The 17248-nt window shown below is 55.4% G+C and overlaps 2 protein-coding genes and 2 non-coding genes across 6 annotated transcripts in view; all 4 read left to right on the top strand.

Moving 5' to 3' along the window:
* Nucleotides 1-2092: 2092 nt before the first annotated feature.
* On the top strand, nt 2093-9325 carry ARL5C (ADP ribosylation factor like GTPase 5C). The gene is made up of 7 exons (XM_023244155.2): nt 2093-2709; nt 3751-3916; nt 4529-4589; nt 5743-5890; nt 6551-6634; nt 7092-7243; nt 8472-9325. The coding sequence occupies exons 2-7, from the start codon at nt 3871-3873 to the stop codon at nt 8518-8520; spliced, it is 540 nt and encodes a 179-aa protein (XP_023099923.1). The 5' UTR covers nt 2093-2709; nt 3751-3870; the 3' UTR covers nt 8521-9325.
* A 670-nt stretch (nt 9326-9995) lies between these two features.
* On the top strand, nt 9996-10067 carry TRNAC-GCA. Its single transcript has one exon. It is a non-coding gene; the product is annotated as a tRNA-Cys (tRNA).
* Nucleotides 10068-10743: 676 nt separating this feature from the next.
* On the top strand, nt 10744-10815 carry TRNAC-GCA. The gene has a single exon. It is a non-coding gene; the product is annotated as a tRNA-Cys (tRNA).
* Nucleotides 10816-12743: 1928 nt separating this feature from the next.
* Nucleotides 12744-17248, top strand: part of PLXDC1 (plexin domain containing 1) — a 63580-nt gene continuing 59075 nt past the window's right edge. Inside the window, exon 1 of one of the 3 annotated variants that reach the window (XM_045044387.1) lies at nt 12744-12936. In XM_045044387.1, the coding sequence (XP_044900322.1) occupies nt 12861-12936 (76 nt within the window). In that variant the 5' untranslated portion in view covers nt 12744-12860. The remainder of the gene's footprint in view (nt 12937-17248) is intronic. The other 2 variants (XM_045044386.1, XM_011289170.3) reach the window with 2 other exon arrangements.

Here is a 17248-nt window from a genome sequence, read left to right as displayed (position 1 = left end):
TGATGGCAAAGACTGCTGGGATTGGATTCCAGTCTCTGCCTCCCAGCCTAGCTCTCACCCCACTGCCTTTCAATGGAATCAATCCTTTACTCCTTTCTGAACATTTATTGAGCACCTACCAAGTACCAGGCCCAAGTCTGAAAGGGAGCCGCAGACAATTCAGGACATCATGATGAGCTCTCTGCTGTGAGAAGCACTGGGTTCTGAGGGAACCTGGAAGAAGGGTAATGCCCTTAACCTGGGGAGGACAGGAGAGGCTTCTCAGAGGAGGTGAGGCTTGAGTGGAGTCTAGAAGGCTGGTTAGGAGTTAGCCTGGGGGGAAGTGTTCAAGGCAGAGGAAGCGGGTGGCATGCGTGGCATCTTCTTGGCACTTCACAGCCAAAGTGTGCTTTCAAGGTGATGGTCAGAGAGGGGTCAGCAGGACCAGGTCACGGGGGCCTTGAGTCATGTTAAGGAGTTTGGGCTTTGTCCTGAAGCTAGTGTGCAGAAAGTGAAGGATTGTAAGTAGCAATGGCAAAGTTGCCTTGGTTGCAGTTTGGAGCATAAATTGGAGGGCCTGCCCTGGAAACGGCTGCAATACTCCAGGAAAGAGGCGGGGGGCGGGGTTGCAATGGGCCACAACAGTGGAATGGGAAAGGAGGCAGTGGCTGCCTCCATCTAGCAGGTAGAATGGAGAGCTCTCCAATCTGGCTCTTGGAGGTGGCCAGAGAGAGGGAGGGAGGCAGGAGGGAGGCATCACGGGGTGACTCTGGGTGATGGTCTTTCCAGACATAGAGGAAGCAGGTGGAAGAACCACGTTAGAGACAGAAATGATGTCTAGCTTTGGACAAGGTGGGTTTATGGTGCCCGTGGGAGGACGTCCAAGAGAAGAGCAGGAGACAGATGGGTGCTTGGTCTGGAGAATTGGGGAACGGCAGAACACTCTATCTGGGGTGGAGGCTGATATTTTGAATCAAGGGCGGAGATGATTAACTTTAGTTTACAGATAAAGCTCGCAGCTTGTCCATAGCTGCACAGGTATGCAGCAAGGACTTGAATTCAGATCTTTGGAGTTCAAGATCTGTGGTGCCTGTGAGCCGTAAGTCTAGTGCTAATCCCCCCGCTCCAGCTTCTGCAAGGGGAGGAGGAAGCAGGTGTCTGAATATGTTTGTCTCCTCTTCGTGCGTCTGCTGCCTGAAATTGCATTTGCCCGGAACTTGCAGGCGGGGGCATTTCGAGGTGGCGTGGAGATAGTGAGAGATGAAGAAAGAGAGATTCTTGTCTTTTGGTAACCACAAGCCCTCAACTGATGTACACTCAGCACGTTGGCGGTTGTCAACATGTGAAGATTTCAACAACCGTGAAGTCGGCTGGGATGAGGTCTAGAGAGGCTGATGCTACCACCACGGTCACCTCAGGGAGTGGAGAACTGAGGTGCTGGGACCCCTCTTATCTGGGACCCCTCATCTCATTCCTTGACCAGTAGCTTCTGTCCACAGTGAGTCCTGGGTGTGGCTGAAGGTTTCCACCTTCCAAAAAGTCAAGGGAGCTGAGCTGGGACCTCCATGGCCCAGGAGCAAGGGGTGTTCCAGCCGGTCCCCTAGAGGAAAATCTTGTCTTAGCTCCAAAATCACATCCTCAGAAAAGTGAGCTGTGACTCCCTTCTAAGTCAGGCCATCCTACCTACTGTCTCTCAGGGTTTGGTTTTGTTTTTGGTTTTTTGGTGTGTACATTTCTCTCTCCCACTAGACCGTAAGCTCCAAAAAAGCCAGACCGGGTCTGTTTTGTCTACTTGGCATGTTTCCTAACTCCTGACTCATATTTGTCAAATAAATGAATGAATGCCCCCTAAGACCGAGGCCCTAGGTTTCACAGCAGAAGCAGCCCTTGTCTGTTTACTGAATGTGTTCCAGCTAGCAGAATATCACTTTCAATTCTGCAATTTGGTGGTGGTAATGGGGGGGGGGGTGGGAGCAGGATGCACTGAGGTTCCTCCCCCCCCCACCCCCCGGAAACAGATGGTAAAAGGGCTTAAAGGATTGCTGCTTCCCCCAGCACCTTTCTGTGTCCCCACCCCCACCCCCACCCCGCTACCCACCCTGCGCCTGCCATCACACTCCGCGTTCCTTTCCTGGGGCTGAAACGGGCTCTGGTAGTCAATTCTCCTTCCTTCTAACTCCAGGCACCAAGGCGGGTGGGATGAAAATTCCTTATTTAGCCAATTGTTTTCCCTCTTCTCTCCGTGAACTTCCCGGCCTTCCTCATTCCTCTTCAACTTGTGCTCACACCTCTTTTTAAATGTTCGAAACACCATCTCTCAAGCTATGGCATAACTTACCGTACTTCAATAGCCGCACGTTTCTTATGTGTGCCAGGCAGGGGACCAGGCCCGGAGTGGGGAGCAGAACACAGGCGAACAAGACATGAACCCCACCCTCTAGGTCTCACAGCTGATTGGCACAAACAGGCCAGTCTACAATTTCAGGCTAAAGAGAAGCCCCATTTGTCTGGAGCACCAGGCCAGGGCTTGGGAAGTAGGAGGCTTTTATGGAAGGCAGCTAGTAAGTTTTAGGAGTCGATCCACCTTCCTGGGAAAGTGAAAGCATTCAGGTGGAGGGAACACAGAAGCAAATGCCGAGTTGGAAGGGGCTCGGCCTCGGCGGATGCAGGACAGAAGAGATCACTTGCAAAGGCAGGTGAGGGCTGCTCACGGAGGCTCTTGAACGTCAGGTGAGGAGACTGATCTGAAGCCAGTGGGCGATAGGCAATCATCTGAGCTGTGCTTTACAAAGGTGAATAGGGCTGTGCTGAGTCAGGGGGAGGCAGAGGCAGGGAGACAAGTTAGAGGTTGTTCCCTTAGCGAAGGGGAGCACTAATGGCTCTAGGAGTGCGTGGGGGGGGCCGAAGGAGCTGATTCTCCCGTGTGATAACGGCCTCAACTAACTGCCCCCTCAGCCTGAGGCTGGTTCGCCTTCTCCACTTCTCTTTTTGTTTTCTGGTTTGTCCCAGTTTAAGCAAAGAAGGAAATTCATAACAAAAATCTCCTCCTTCCTCTTCCTTCTCCAGCCCGGCTCTCTCTTGGCCCAGGTTCTCTTCTGGCTCTTAGTATCGGGCACCCTTCTATACGGCCTCTGGCTGTGAGATCTCTCTTTATGTTCCATTCCTATCTTCAGATGTCCACCCCCCCCCCCCACAGCCCACGATCTGGGGGCTGTGCCTGAGCAGTCGGTTTGCTAATGAATCATAGAAGCAGTACTGATTTATTTCTAGAAGTTGCCTCTCACCGAGGGATTTGGGAGACCCTGCCCTTCCCTAAGGGAACTAACTTTGAGGGGGCCTACAAGCCCCACACTAGTGAAACCACTAGAGATCCGTTAAGAGCTGGAATATTCTCCCAGCTCAGAGAGGATCAGTGAGCCCTCTGCTCCCATAGCTGGCAGGTGCAGAAAGTAGGGTTTTGCTTCAGTCTAGTGACCCAGACATGGCACTTGGAGAAGGGAGATCTGGGGCCTGGTTGTGGGTCACTGCGGTGAGCATCCTTGATATGCAGTGAGGGAGCAGTTCGCCCAGAGAACCTCTGGAGCTTTCTCAGGGCAAAGGGGAGGATGTGGAGTCTGGACCCCATTTTCCTTGCACCTGCAGGGCTCTAGACAAGTAGCTTGTTCCTTGTCACCGTGACATCCATAGCACCCGCGGGGCGGGGGGTGGGGGCAGCGTCCCAGGGGATTCCCAGGCTCCGCAGGTGACTCGTGGGACTTCCTGACCTCACAGGCAAAACTTGACCCCCCCCGGGGGGCGGGGCTGCAAGCACCCTGGGTAGACCCGGGTGCCCGAAAGACCCGGGTGCCCGAAGGTCGCTGAGTCTTGCCCCTCTCCGGCCGGGGACGCGCTATGGGACTACTGATCGCCAAGCTGATGAGCATCTTCGCGAACCAGGGTAAAGGGCGCACAGTGCCTTCAAGCGACGGCTTTGATCCGGCTCCCACCTGGGGCTCCCCAGATCTGGGGTGGGGGCGGATGCGCTGGGGGACCTCGGGCTCCGAGAGCCCTGCGTGGACACTTCTTGCAGACTCCACGGTCTCCCCTGGCCCCTCCCCGCCTGCTCTTCGAGGGTCGCGCGCTACGGTGCACCCCGGGGCGCAGGGTTGGACAAGCCTCCTTCCTCCTGGCTAAAAGCCGCCGCCGCCTTTCCTGCGATGGCGATTTCGCGCTCGGCTCTTTCCCCAGACCCCTTCTCTTGGCAAGCCCAGGGCGCCCCTGACCTTTCGGACAACCACTTTTCTGGAAACATGGAGTGACGGAGGTGGCGCTCAGCTCTCGTCTCTACTGTCTGGGAGTGGCGCGGGTGTCCGGGGCTGGGTGGGAAGCAAACCTGTCCAGTTGGTTTTGTGTGGGGGAGGGGTGTAGGGGAGCAGAAGTGGTACAGTGGGCAGAGGTCTCCCAGCCCGCTGGAAACACTCGCCTTCTTCTGGGGAAGCCCGGTAGGGCACACGGTCCCTTGGTTACTGAGTTTGGCCCTGACCCTGCCCTTCCCCCTGGATGACTCCAGAGCACAAGGTCATCATCGTGGGACTGGACAATGCGGGAAAGACCACCATTCTCTACCAGTTGTAAGTGACCCTCTGATGGAAAGAGGTGGGGTTGGGTCTTCCCACCAGACTGACAGACATTTGGACCAATCACCGGAGCCCTTCCCTGGGTCCCCTGGTTTTTAGCCAGGAGGAGTGGTGAGGGGGGACGCTGGTGTGACCTTCCTGGTACAGTGAGCCTTCAGACCTGTGGCCCCTCGCCTGGGATTCGAATCCTGCCCATATGGGCAGCCCTAGTGTTCCCCGCCATACACCCCCCCCCCCCCCGACCCCGGCCCCGAACCGACCAGACTGGGTTGTGCAGCCCTGAAGCTGTCAGAAACTGACTTCTCTTCCCGCCTCCCTGCTCTTCGCTCCCCCTAGCGGCCGGTCTCTCCTTTCTAACTCCCGCACCTCACCTTTGCCTCCTAACTTTGTCCCCTTCTTCACACCCAAAAGGGAGAGGGTGCAGTTTGGAGTCTGGCTGAGCTTTGTGGCTCCCGATCCAGCCGAGATGGACACAAGTGCTGACTAATTATCCATCGGTGCTTTCCCCAATATGCAGTCTCTGGATGGCATCTCTCTCCTTTGGAGCCTCCAGAGTATTTACTTAGGAAGATTTTCCCCTGAAAAAGTAGTGTTATGTAAATGGTTATTTTAAACCAGAAGAAAAGAGAAAATTAAACACTACACACGCATACAGTGAAAACTAACTTTCCCCGCCCTAATGCCCGGATCTTCCAGAGGCACTCCCTACATATAAAACGGTGAGTGTTTTCTATGTTAAAGCACCTCTCGGATGGCCTTCGCTTGTATCGGTCTCCTTTTCCCAAAATCCCTTGCTACTCAAAGGGTGGTCCACAGACCAGCCGCATTGGCATCAACTGGAAGCTTGTTAGAAACACAAAACACTGGGCCCCTGCCTAGGCTCACTGGATCAGAACCTGCATTTTAACAAGACTCCCAGGTGATTCAGCTGCACATTAAAGTTTGGGGACACTGCTCTAATTAGACTCCCATCTCTTGGGTCTGCACCAGGGCAAGACTTGGTCTTACTCCTGCCTGCACTCCCCTGGGCCCAGAGACTTGGTCAACCCCGGGCTGAGCCGTTCTGAGCTTGATTCAGCCTGACTTGCGAGCAGAGGGGTGGAAACAGAACGGGCCGCGCTCTTGGTGACCTCTCTTCCCTCCCCAGCCTGATGAATGAGGTGGTCCATACATCTCCCACCATCGGTAGCAACGTGGAGGAGATTGTTCTGCAAAAGACACACTTCCTCATGTGGGACATAGGGGGACAGGAGGCTCTGCGCTCTACCTGGAACACGTACTACTCCAACACTGAGGTGAGGAGAGCGTCGGGGCCGGAAGGGGCTTTCAAGGCAGCTGTGTGATGTGAGCCCGTCACTGAGCCTTCTCTGAGCCTTGCTTCCCCCCACTGCTTGGTGAGGTGGAGATTGCAATGACTTCCCTCAATTGTTGTGAAATTTAAGTAATAAAACAATAGCTAATGCATATGTTTCAAATACTTAATGCAGCACAGCGTTCAGTTAAGATTTTTGGATACTCCTTGGCAGATCTGTCTGCTTGCACTCTGATGCACTGCATGGGGTAGGCCCTTGGTCTCCAGGGGCCTTACTTTCTCCCGCTCACCAGCTGTGTGTCATAGAGCAAGATCTGTCCTCCTGCGGAACGCGTCTCCTCATTTGTAAATGGGGATCACAATGGTCCCAACGGTGCAGGGGACCTGACCGAAGTCGTGAATGGCCAGGGCTTGGCCCAGCCTCTGGCACGCAATCAGAGGTTGTGCTGTGCGCCCCCCCCCCCCCCCACTGCCTGGGTGGAAAAGGGAATTAAAATGCAACGAGGCAGTGAGAGCTTGAGACCAGACCAGTTCTCTGTGGGGCTTACATCCGGGTGGTGCAGAGGCCAGTCCGGGAGCACAGTGGGCAGACACGCTCATCAGAGGGAAAGCCCACCGCTCACAGTTCCCCTCTGCTGGCCAGTTCATCATCCTTGTGATTGACAGCACGGACCGGGATCGGCTGCTGACCACTCGGGAGGAGCTGTACAGGATGCTGGCCCATGAGGTAAGGCCCCTGAGGTTGGGAGAGAGCCCAGTGTCCTCGCTGTGTGACTTCAGCCGACTCACTTAACCTCTCTGAGCTTCATTCCTAATCCCCCAGTCTCTGAGAGCCTCCACCCCGGCAGTCTGAAGAGCAGTAATGCCCTCAGCACGCCTGGTCACAGAAGCCAGAGTTGCTGGTTCAGGTCCTGACCCTGGTTCTCATTCACTGTGGGACCCCCCAACAGGTCGCTTCACTTCTCATATCCTCAGTTTGCCCAAGTATGAAATGGGAGGGATCACCAAATTACTGCCTCATGGGACCGTTGTAAGGATCATATGAGCTGGTTGGAAGGCATTCCATGAGCTGTCAGTGTCCATGGATGTGGTTGTTTTCACTTGATGTGGTTGCCCTGTCCCTGTCCCACCTGGGCGTGGGCCTCTCCTGCAGGCTGACTGGGGCTGGGCTCTTCTGTCCACAGGCTCTGCGAGATGCTTCCGTCCTGATCTTTGCCAACAAGCAGGATATGAAGGACTCCATGACCACCGTGGAAATCTCTCAACTCCTCACTCTTAGTGCCATCAAAGACCACCCGTGGCACATACAGGGATGCTGTGCCCTCACTGGGGAAGGGTTAGTGGCTGCCCCCCCTGCACCTCCAGGGTTCGGCCCAACCAATGAACAGCTGACCATCAGAACCTTCTCCTGTTTCTCTCCTGTCAGGATCTGGCTCACACTTAGCTCCTGGGCCGAGTCAGTCAAGCACCCACCCACAGCTGAGATGCTGTGGGTAAGCAGTGAGCAGGATAGAGTGCCTGCGCTCAGGCTCATTCTGAAAGACAGGCGACAGGCCACCTCAGCACAAACATTTTAGGTACACAGAGGTGCTTTGAATAAAGTGAAATTGGATTAACAGTGATAGACGGGGCAGGGTTGGGTCTGACTCAGCTCTGGTGGTCAGGGACGCCCTCTACTAGGACATGACCTTTGGGCTGCAATCCAAATGGGGAGAAGACGTCCACAGCCATGGGAAGACCTGGGGGCAAGCCTTCCAGGCAGAAGTTGCTGACTCTTTCTGACCTTGAGTTTTCTTATCTGTAAAGAGGAGGGTGAGTATACCCACTCCCTCTGTAAGTTCCTGTTGAGAGCCCGTGACATCAATCATTCAACATTTATCGAGCCCCGAATTTGTGCCAGGCATTTTCTCGGCACCAGAGAAACAGTGGCGAACAAACCACAAAATCCCCTGCCCTCATGGAGGTTACTTTCCATGGGGGGGGAGGGGGCAGACACTAAACAATAAAAATAAGAAACATATATAGTGAGTTAGAAAGTGATAAATGCTTGGGAAAGATCAAGTAGGCAAAGGAGATTGGAAGCACGTGGGCAAATGTTGCCATTTTGGATAAGGTACCAGGGAGGGGCCACCAGAAAGTAGCTGCTGAGTATAAATACCTGAAGGATGTGAAGGAGCCAGGTCACGGTCACATAGAAAGGGCCTTGAGTCAGGCTTGGAAAATTCTCTTTTCTCTCTCAAGTGGGATCACAGCAGGCTGGGGACCCAGGCGCCCGGAGACTTTAGGCAGGTGGGCCCAAGGAACCACACGTTTCTGATAGTGTCCTTGCCACCCTCCTCCCGCAACCCACATCCATCCCCTCTGCCAGACGGTAGACCGCAGAGGGCATGTCTGTTTTTTTTCACCAGTAACCTGATGTACTCAGTCCATTTATACTTGTCGATTGAGAGATTGGATGCGACTTTGGTTGTCCCCTCCATCAGCTCTGGGTAGGGGCCGGGGGCTTGGAGGCCATCATCCTTGCAGGATATGCTGATCTTTGCCCTGTTCCACCTTCCCTGCAGGCTGCCCGCGGGGCTCCAGTGGATGCAGTCTCAGACCACTGCCAACTGATGTCCCAGGCCGAGGCCATCCAGATACTTTGGGGGTTTTGCTTGGACTACGTGGGTGGAAAACCCAAGTGACTATTCCTTTTCTACGATTCTCGGATGGGAGCTGGGTCGGCTATGGACAGTGAGGTGAGATTGCCACAGTCCACCCAACCCTGTGAGCTTGACTGCATGCCCTGAATTGCTGGAGACAGGACAGCAGAAAAGCTGCCCTTTCCTCCGTGGAAGCAGGTGTCCTTGGAGGCACCAGGCAAGCTGTCGGACATGTTGAGGGATTAGGACGTGGAGCCCAGTCCTGCAGCCCTTGGCCTGCAGCCTCTTTGAGGAAAAAATGGGGGGGGGTGCGGAGTAAGAGACCCCCTGGAATTGCTCTTTATTTCCTAGAACCCCACCCCCGGCCCCTTGGCTCCCACCCCAGCTCTCTGGGCCCTCAGCCATCTTTGAGGAAAGGAGATTCCAGAGAGGTGAAGGGGCGGGCTCAAGGGAAGGAGGGCAAAGCCAAAAACTGGTGGGAAGGGAGAGGGAGGAGGACGGGACACCCCAGACGGGGACAGTCCCTTGCATGGCGGGGAGTCCCACTCCTCCCAGGCCTTTCTGTTCCCTCTGAGATGCTGGCTCTGACCACAGCTTGTGAGCGTTCAGCCGTCTCATCCTATGCCCTTCATTCCCGGTCCTTTCAATGTGAATCCCATTCCTCCCAAATTTCCCTGATTCCTACAGAGTGCCTACCTTGACCCTCTTTTGTAATGAATTTTTTCCACATTGTTTTAGAATTTTTATAACAGTGTAATAAATGCCATTGAAAACTGCTCACCTCTTATTTCTGCCCGCTCCTTCTCCCTGTGCTTCAAACTGGCTTTTGGTTTTTGCACGGGGCTATCAGGTAGGGGGAAACCTTCCTTGGAAATAGAGGGGGTGGTGCCTTAAGGTCCATCTGCCCAGAGGACTGGCTGGCTCTTTGGCCCTGGGCTCTATCACCCTCTGCCCGGGTAACTGACACTTGGCTTGCCAGGACTGGGAGCTTTCGGCTGTACCTGGGGCTAGGGGTGGAGTGGCTTGATGCTGACTCATGGAGGAGGGAAGTAGAGGCCCTTAGGGATTAGAAAAGCCCAGCGGTCCGATCTCGGTAGAGCTGAAGACAGGATGGAAACCCAGGCTGTCCATCTGTATACAGGGAGCAGCGCCGTTACCCCATAAGACCTGGGATGGTCCTGGAACCTGTGGGTCTCTCTCCTTCCCAAGTTAGGCAGTGGACCTCTCCGGGACAGTCAGGATACAGTTGCAGAGGTCCCAGGATTCCTTAACCCTGTGGTTTTCCTGAGGCGTGATTGTGGAGGAAGAACTCAGCAATCCTAGCCATCCCCATTCAGATCCTGCTTTTTCCATTAGATCGTTTTGGAACAGCTCTCAGGTAACAGCGTAAGTTAATATTTTCTTATACTACAGAAATCTATTCTAAGAAGAGGCCAGCGGCGTGCTGGGGGTATAGCTCAGTGGTAGAGCATTTGACTGCAGATCAAGAGGTCCCCGGTTCAAATCCGGGTGCCCCCTCTCTGTTCCAGCCTTTTCGTGTTTTCTTTGTCCCGCAGTCCACCTCTCAAAGTGCCCTAGCAAGGGAGAGGGGACGCAACTCAGGGCCCTGTTACCTGCTTTTGCAGGAAGGCCAGGGTGGAGTCCCCGCCCCGCAGATCCACGCACTCAGGTCGCGTGTGTCGACTAGAGCGATGCAGTGCGAGGGCAAGGAGCTCCGGGCTAACCCTAGGTGGACGATACAGTCGACCCACTTCGGTAGTGCTACGGCTGAGGCGGTCCCACTCCCAGGTCCGTTTGGCTAGTGACCCGACGGCTTTTCCTGGGGAGGGAGGCCGAGTATCTAAGGGCCAGGCTTGGGCTGGGGAAGGAAGGCCCAGAGAAGCGCGCCTGAGCGTGCGGGACGGAAAGAGGGGCGCCAAGAAGCAATAAAGGAGCTCTAGCAGGGCAGGAAACTGGGAACCCGGCGCAAGAGAATGTCTCCGAATCGAGGGCTCTCGAATGATCTCGAGGGCTTTCTCCTCCCACATTCCCAAGCTGCATTTTCGGGAAACAAGTTCTGCGCTCAGGAGAGTAATCTTTCGAGATTGAGATCATTCCCAATTTTTGGAAACGTCGGACTCCACTTTTCGCAAATCCGTCAAAGCGCCTGCGCAGCAGAAGCACTAAGAGGCTACCGCGCCGGGACGTCAGCAGAGGGGGTATAGCTCAGTGGTAGAGCATTTGACTGCAGATCAAGAGGTCCCCGGTTCAAATCCGGGTGCCCCCTGGGGATCAGTTTTCGTGGACCACGGTGTCCATGCGCGTTTTTATTTAAAGTTTCCCCCCGTCCACAATTTCATGTTGACATTTCCTTCGCTACCCCTCTTTTGGGGAGACGACAATTGGTGCAAGAAAGACGAGAGCCTGCAAGAAGCGGGAATTCTCAAGTTATGGTTCTTAAAATGTGCTCCCCGGACCAGCACCACCACCTGGAGGCGTGTTAGAAATGCAGATTCTCGCTTTTTCTGAGAACTATTGAATTAGAAACTTGGGAGTGGCGTCCAGAAATTTGTGTTTTAATAAGCCCTCCAGGTGATTTTGATGTACACTCAAGATCCTGAGGCTCACATTAAAAAGATTTACGCCCCTTGCTTCTAATTATTTCCAAGCTGCTGTTTTCAGCCTGAGCCCTTAAAAGAAAGAAACCTTGTAAGACAGACCGCGTCTCTCCATGTGGCCACTAGAGGGCAGCAAGAAGCCACAGCTGGAGGCGGATGCCTATTCTCCTTTGAGAGTGGGCAAAATTGGGATTTGAATTAGACAACGAGAAGAACTTATAGACAGGCCTTGCCTTGTCCCATTGTAAGGGATTAAAGAGTTCAGGGCTGGAGGAGGTTGCTTCTGGGACCCTGAATCCAGAGGAGGGAGGAACTGGGATTCCGAGGGATTAGGGGGTCTTTTAGTTCTTGTTTCCTTCTCAGGTCCTTCCTTTGGCCTGTCAGGGAACACCCCTCTTCCAGCCCATGCTGCTCTCCTGTCCCCACGAGTATCCCTCTTCCTGGGGAATTCCCCCAAGGGCACTCAGAGTCCATACCCTACCTGTCCGCGATTGTCCAGTCCCTAGGCCCCAGCCCCAGAAGAAGCCAGAAGCCCCTTACCCCTCTCTCGCCCCCCACCAGCCCCCCCCCCCTTCCCCAGGTGCTCCAGCTCCTTGGTATAGCACAAAGTAGGTCAGGGGAGGGAAGAGACAATTCCGTGTCCTGACCTGATTCCCTGCCGTCTATTAAATCTCCTAAATTGCGGGTATTTTTATTCTGTCCTGGAAGAAAAAAAAAAAAAAAATGGTGATCTATCCCCAGAGTCTGTCATAAGGTGGTGGCAGGTGGGGTGAGACGTCTTCTTGCTGTGGGGCTGGCTTCGAAGATTGATTGGGACCCTGAGCAGGCCTGGAGTCCCCAAAGAGAAGAGTGGCTTCGGCTACCTTCTGGCCGGGGGGTGAGGGGAGGTGCAGGCTATTTTAAAGTAGGTGTGAGCCAGGCCCCCTTCACCCCAGCCCCCCCCCCCCCGCCCCCGTGTCTGCTGGGCTGGTGGGCAATGGGGAGTGACGGGAAAAAAAGAAAGGAGCCACGGGGTCGGTGGGTGGAATTCGGGCCTGTACTGGTGAGAGAAGCTGGGGGGTCTCTGCTGCAAGGGGAGATTCCTGGGGTGGGGATGGGCATCAGAAAGCCACAGAACTCTGAGGAACAGCCCAGAAAGTCGGGAAGCCTGGTAGAGCTTGGGGGGTCGCTATGGCAGGAGCCCATCGTCCGAGGAGAGAGGCGGCCTGTCTCTTCCTGGAGTGTGCACCCCCCACCAGGGTTTTGTCTCCCCGGCTTTCCCACGGGAGTGAAGGAGGGGAAGGGAGGCAGGAGCTAAGGTGCGGGGTGGGGTGCCGCGGCTGCTCTCCAGGGCTTCTCCCAGCCCAGGGTCCCCCGCCCCGTCCCCTACTCCGCCCCCAGCACCCCCCCCTCTTCCCCCCCAACCGCCGTCGGAGCGCTCCGGGAGGGCTGGGAGGACCCGGGAAGACTCCGGGAGCGCTCGGGAGGCGCCGCGCCCCCCCGCCCCGCCCCCTCCCCTTCCGCGCTCCGGGGAGGCCGCCGCTCTGCTCGCTCGCCGCCCGCCCGCGCCCGCGCCCGCGCCCGCTCCTGCCGCCCCGCCGGGCCCCGCGCTCCGCCGCCGCCTCGCCGCCCACTCCTCCGCCCGCCAGCCCCGGGGACCGCGCCGCGCGAGCCCGGCCCCTCCCTCGCCGGGGCCCGGGCCGCAGCGGGCCGGGGGCGGGTCCCGACACCCACCATGCGGGCAGAGCTCTGGCTCCTGGTGCTGGTGCTCAGGGAGGCTGCCCGGGCGCTGAGCCCCCCGCCCGGAGCAGGTAGGACTGGCCGGAGTTGGTGGGGGGGAGGGGGGTGGGCCGGGGCCCGGGAGGGGGCAGTCAGGCAGGCGTGGGCACGAGCAAGTACCCACCGGCTGGCGATGTCGGGCTGGAGGTTGGGGGGGGGGCACTGTCCGCGGAGGGCCAAGAGCTCTGTGGGCTGTGGCAGGTGGACAGGGACCCACTCACTTTCTTTAAACACATGCGTGAGTGAGAGTAAAGGCGGCAGACACTGATACCCCCCACTTCTTTCCTCCTGGAAGGACACTGGAGGGACCCCAGTAGAGGGGGCTACATAAGGCAGTGGCTCTGGCCCCAAAGGGGACAGTGGGGGAGTCGTAGAGACCCCTGGTCACGCTGAAGGAGGATGAATCTGATGAGATGGGGAGCCTGGGGTGCCTCCTGCCCCAGCTTTGCCTCCTCTTTCTCTTCTGTGCCCCACCGCCCCCCACCCCCACCCCCAAGCTGACCCAGGTTGGGTCTGAGTCGGATTTTGGGGCCGGGTGGGAGCAATCAGGGGAATGGTGGAGACCCAGCATCTCTCCCAGAGGAAGCTCTGTAGCAGCCTGGCCTGCTAGCAGGCTTCGTCTCCCTGCTCGGAGCCTGGAGAACAGTCCTGGGCCCACGAAGAAGCAACTTGCTGCTCCCCCCTTCCCCAGCCTCCAGGGTCCCCCTGTCACTCTTGCTGCACTGTCCTTGTGGACTCTGGCCATTAGTTGCTCTGGCTCTGGATAGTGGGGGGCTCCTATTTGCACACTCCTCTCCCCTACACCGTTCTCCACAATCACCTCTCCCACCTGGAAGTTCTTTCTGAGGTCTACCTTGAGTCTCTCATATTATAAAAGAACCATTTTTTCAGCTTGCAATTTTACATGCCCCTCCTTTCTCCTCAGGCACCTAGACCTTCTCTGGGGTTGGGGAGGCGGGTGATTTGCAGTCCAGCCTCTTGACAGAGAGAATTGGGAAGACAGAGCTTTATGCCTCACTGACATAGGTGTCCTTTAAATGGGACAGAGCAGTGGCACGAGGTTGTCCGGGAGACGCTGTAGTTGGGGCTGCTTTGTCTCTGAGGTGTGCTACATCAGGCACAGCATCAGTGACAGCGTTCTTGACTTTAATGGTCCTTGTATGTAGCTGAGACAAGCTTGGGTCCCTGTTGAGAAGGAGGGTGGGAAAGGGGAAATGTGGACAGAGAGCAGTGGAAACTGATGTGGCAAGAGGCTGTTGGTTCAGAACCACCAGGTTTCAGGGAGACCACACAGACAAGGGCCAGAGACTTGGCTTCCTGTCCCAACATCTCACTTGCTGTGTGACCTTGAACAAGTTACTTTCCTTCTCTGGGCCTGTTTCTCCACTTATAAAGGGAGGCTGTGAGCAAAATCTTTACCTCTTGGTGGTGGGATTCCGAGAGATTTTTTTTTCTTTTTTATGACTGTCGTTCCCTTTCAGATTTGTTGTGACATGTGTGGGTAATTGATAATCCAAAAAATCGATATAAAAAGGAAGAGGTTGGACAGGTCAGTTTTTGAAGTCCTTTGCAGCCCCAAACCTGGTGGGATCTTTTGAACCCAGGATGTGACTGGGTTGATGAGGAGGGTGGGCCCTGGACCCCTGGCTGAGTTGGGAGAACTGTGGAGACGGTTGGGGAAGGGGAATTGAGAGGTAACAAGCATGTGCTGGGGGATGGTGGCCAGACTGGGGCCTGGCTGAGGGCTGCCTCCTCAGAGTCGGGTTGGGGTCCTAGATACCTGGGGAGGTCAGGAAGAGGGGGGCAGGCAGAGACTTAATTCAAATCTCTAAGTACAGGACACCCTGTCTTCTCAGCTTTGCCAGAGATTCAGCCAGGAAAAAATGGACTTTCTCTGCAGCAGGAGAGATGGGTTGGACTTAAGGAAGCTCTAGGAAGCCAGAGGGGGCAGCTATTGACTCTCGGTCCAGCGGTTTTTTTCACCAGGCCCGGCTGGATTGGAGGAAAGGTCTGTGTGGAGGTAGGGGGCGTTGTCTGCTGGAGGAAGAGGTGGAGGGGTGGATATTCTAGGGGAGGCCTCTAAGGAGGGACAGCCTGGCTCAGATCAGTGGCGGAGCCCCGGGGCCTGGTGAAAGGGCAGCGGGGAGCTGGATGTGAAGGGGCATCATCCAGCCCCAAGGCTCTAAGCTCTGTGGGCAGGGGGCCCTCAGGAGGGAGCTGCGGTCTCCCCTCCCTCTTGATGGGTTGGCTTGTTTGGTGGAGCCTTGAAACTCCATCCATCATTAGAATGGAAGCAGGAGAAAGATGAGTAACCCAAAGATATAGTCAGGAGGGGAGGGAAGACCACTAGAGGGGGACAGACAGGAAGATGGCCTTAGGAGGCACTGGCAGGGGCAGCAGGGTTCGGCCCCAGTGGGACCAGCGCTGCCTAAAACAGCTATAGAGAGAAGAGGCAGCTAGAGGGCATGTCTTTGGTCTGGGAGTCGGGAGATCAGGCCCAACCCCAATCCCTGGTGATCCTGGCCACTTCCTCCTTTCTCTGCACCTTGGTTTCCTCTTTTATAAAACGGGGTTTGGGCCAGATTGTGTCTAGGGCCCCTTATAACCATGATTCTGCTTCCAACCTCCTTCTTGCCACCAGACACTTCCAAACAAACTGAGACTAAAGTCCAGATTTCTGTTTTGTTTTCCAATTGGGAAAAATTTCCATTTCTCAGGAAAACATTAATAAATAAGAGCTTGGATTGTATTGCCTTAAAGTCCAAATTTCTTAGAGTAGATAGCCTCCCCCCCCCCCCCCCGGCCCCCATCCCGGCACCTGGTCTCACGCTCCCCAGGTCCATCCCTCAACACATCCAGGCTGTGTCCCCCTCTGGTCCTCAAGTAACACGGGCTTCTCTTCATCCAGGTCTCAGCTCAAAGGCCACCTCCTCCTCCACACAGAGGCCCACCGTGATGGCGCTGCCCAGGGTAGAAATAAAGCCCAACGCTTCCGTCTGTCTTAGAGCACCCGTCCCCACCGCACGCTCTCTTGTTCACCACACTCTTCATTTTGCAGGAGTCTTTTCCAACTAGAATTTTCATGGGCACAGGGGCTGTCTCTGCCCGTTCCCTCTTGTTGCCCCAGCACCCAGTGCAGTGCCTGGCACACAGTAGGGTCTCAATGAGTGTGTATTGAATGAGTGAGTGAATCAGAGGTGGTCACGGACCCCAGACTCTCCCTTCGAGAGAAACTCACACTCCTCTGCTCTCCCGTTCTTCTCTGACTACTTGGTGGTCCCTTCCTGCTAATCCCTTGTGTCTCCTTCCCTCTCCCCAGGGGAAGGTCCACGGTGGGAGCCTCAGTGGGTTTCCCAGCAAGAGGATGCGACTGGGGGCTTCGTAACTAGGGCACCAGATTTCAGCTCAGAGTCTGGAGACTCTCTCAAGTTCCTTGGAAAGTTGGTTCTCACGTAAAACCCAGGGAAGGCAGGGGAACTTTGCTGGGTGCTTTGTGTATAGTATTTTGTTAAAGACTCCAAGTGTAGGTTTTATCATTCCCCTTTTACAGATAAGGAAGCTGAGGTTTAGAGGGATTAGGTAATTTGTTCAGCGTCACAGTCAGTAAGTAGTAGATTCAGGGTTCAACTTCAAGTTTGTGTGATTCCAAACCTGTGCTCCTTTATTGCTGTGGCATTGCAGTGAGGGTTTCCAGTGGGCCTGTGCCCCAGGGGAAGGGTTTTCTCAGCCTTGCGGATCTCAAGTAACCAAGGCATTTAAAGATCCCCCTCCCCTTCCTTCCCTCCCTCTCTTTCCTCCTTCCCTCCCTCCTTCCTTCCTTTCTTTTCTTTCTCTTTTTCTTCCTTCCTTCCTTCCTTCCTTCCTTCCTTCCTTCCTTCCTTCCTTCCTTCCTTCATCTATATGTACTTTCTAAGCCTTTGCTCTGTATCAGGTACCTAGAGCCTGCAGATGCACAGACAGTCACAACATGTTGGGATCGGGGCCGGGATGATGCATGTAACATTTGGGGTGAGGAGGAGAGGTGTCAGGGGATGCTTTGGGGAGAGATGACATCTTATGGGACTTGAAAGATGAGCAAAAGGTCATCAGAAGAAGGGTTCATTTATGGAGCAGAGTGGTTCCAGCTGGGAAAGCCACGTGTGTGAGGCCCTGTGGCCAGAGAGAGCAGGGCTGGATCCTGGCGAGGGCTTTAGGGAGACAGGAGGGCGGAGGAGAGAGGAGGGATCCGGTCAGGAAGGGCCTTCAGCTGGAGGGCTCTGGAGAGCTGGACGCATGGGAGAAATGGAATCACGTGTGTCCTCTAGAAAGAATGCCCTGGAGAGAGTGTGAGAGACTAGTTGGAGG

Source organism: Felis catus, chromosome E1, assembly GCF_018350175.1.
Source record: "Felis catus isolate Fca126 chromosome E1, F.catus_Fca126_mat1.0, whole genome shotgun sequence".
Lineage (NCBI taxonomy): Eukaryota > Metazoa > Chordata > Mammalia > Carnivora > Felidae > Felis > Felis catus.
This window is presented reverse-complemented; position numbering and strand designations above follow the sequence as displayed.

What these genes read in the sequence shown, in the direction of transcription:
- ARL5C (XM_023244155.2), top strand. Translation starts at nt 3,871, where the DNA reads ATGGGACTACTGATCGCCAAGCTGATGAGCATCTTCGCGAACCAGG. An exon ending in GAGCATCTTCGCGAACCAGG is followed by an intron (nt 3,917 to 4,528) that starts GTAAAGGGCGCA and finishes GGATGACTCCAG; the next exon opens with AGCACAAGGTCATCATCGTG. An exon ending in ACAGGATGCTGGCCCATGAG is followed by an intron (nt 6,635 to 7,091) that starts GTAAGGCCCCTG and finishes TTCTGTCCACAG; the next exon opens with GCTCTGCGAGATGCTTCCGT.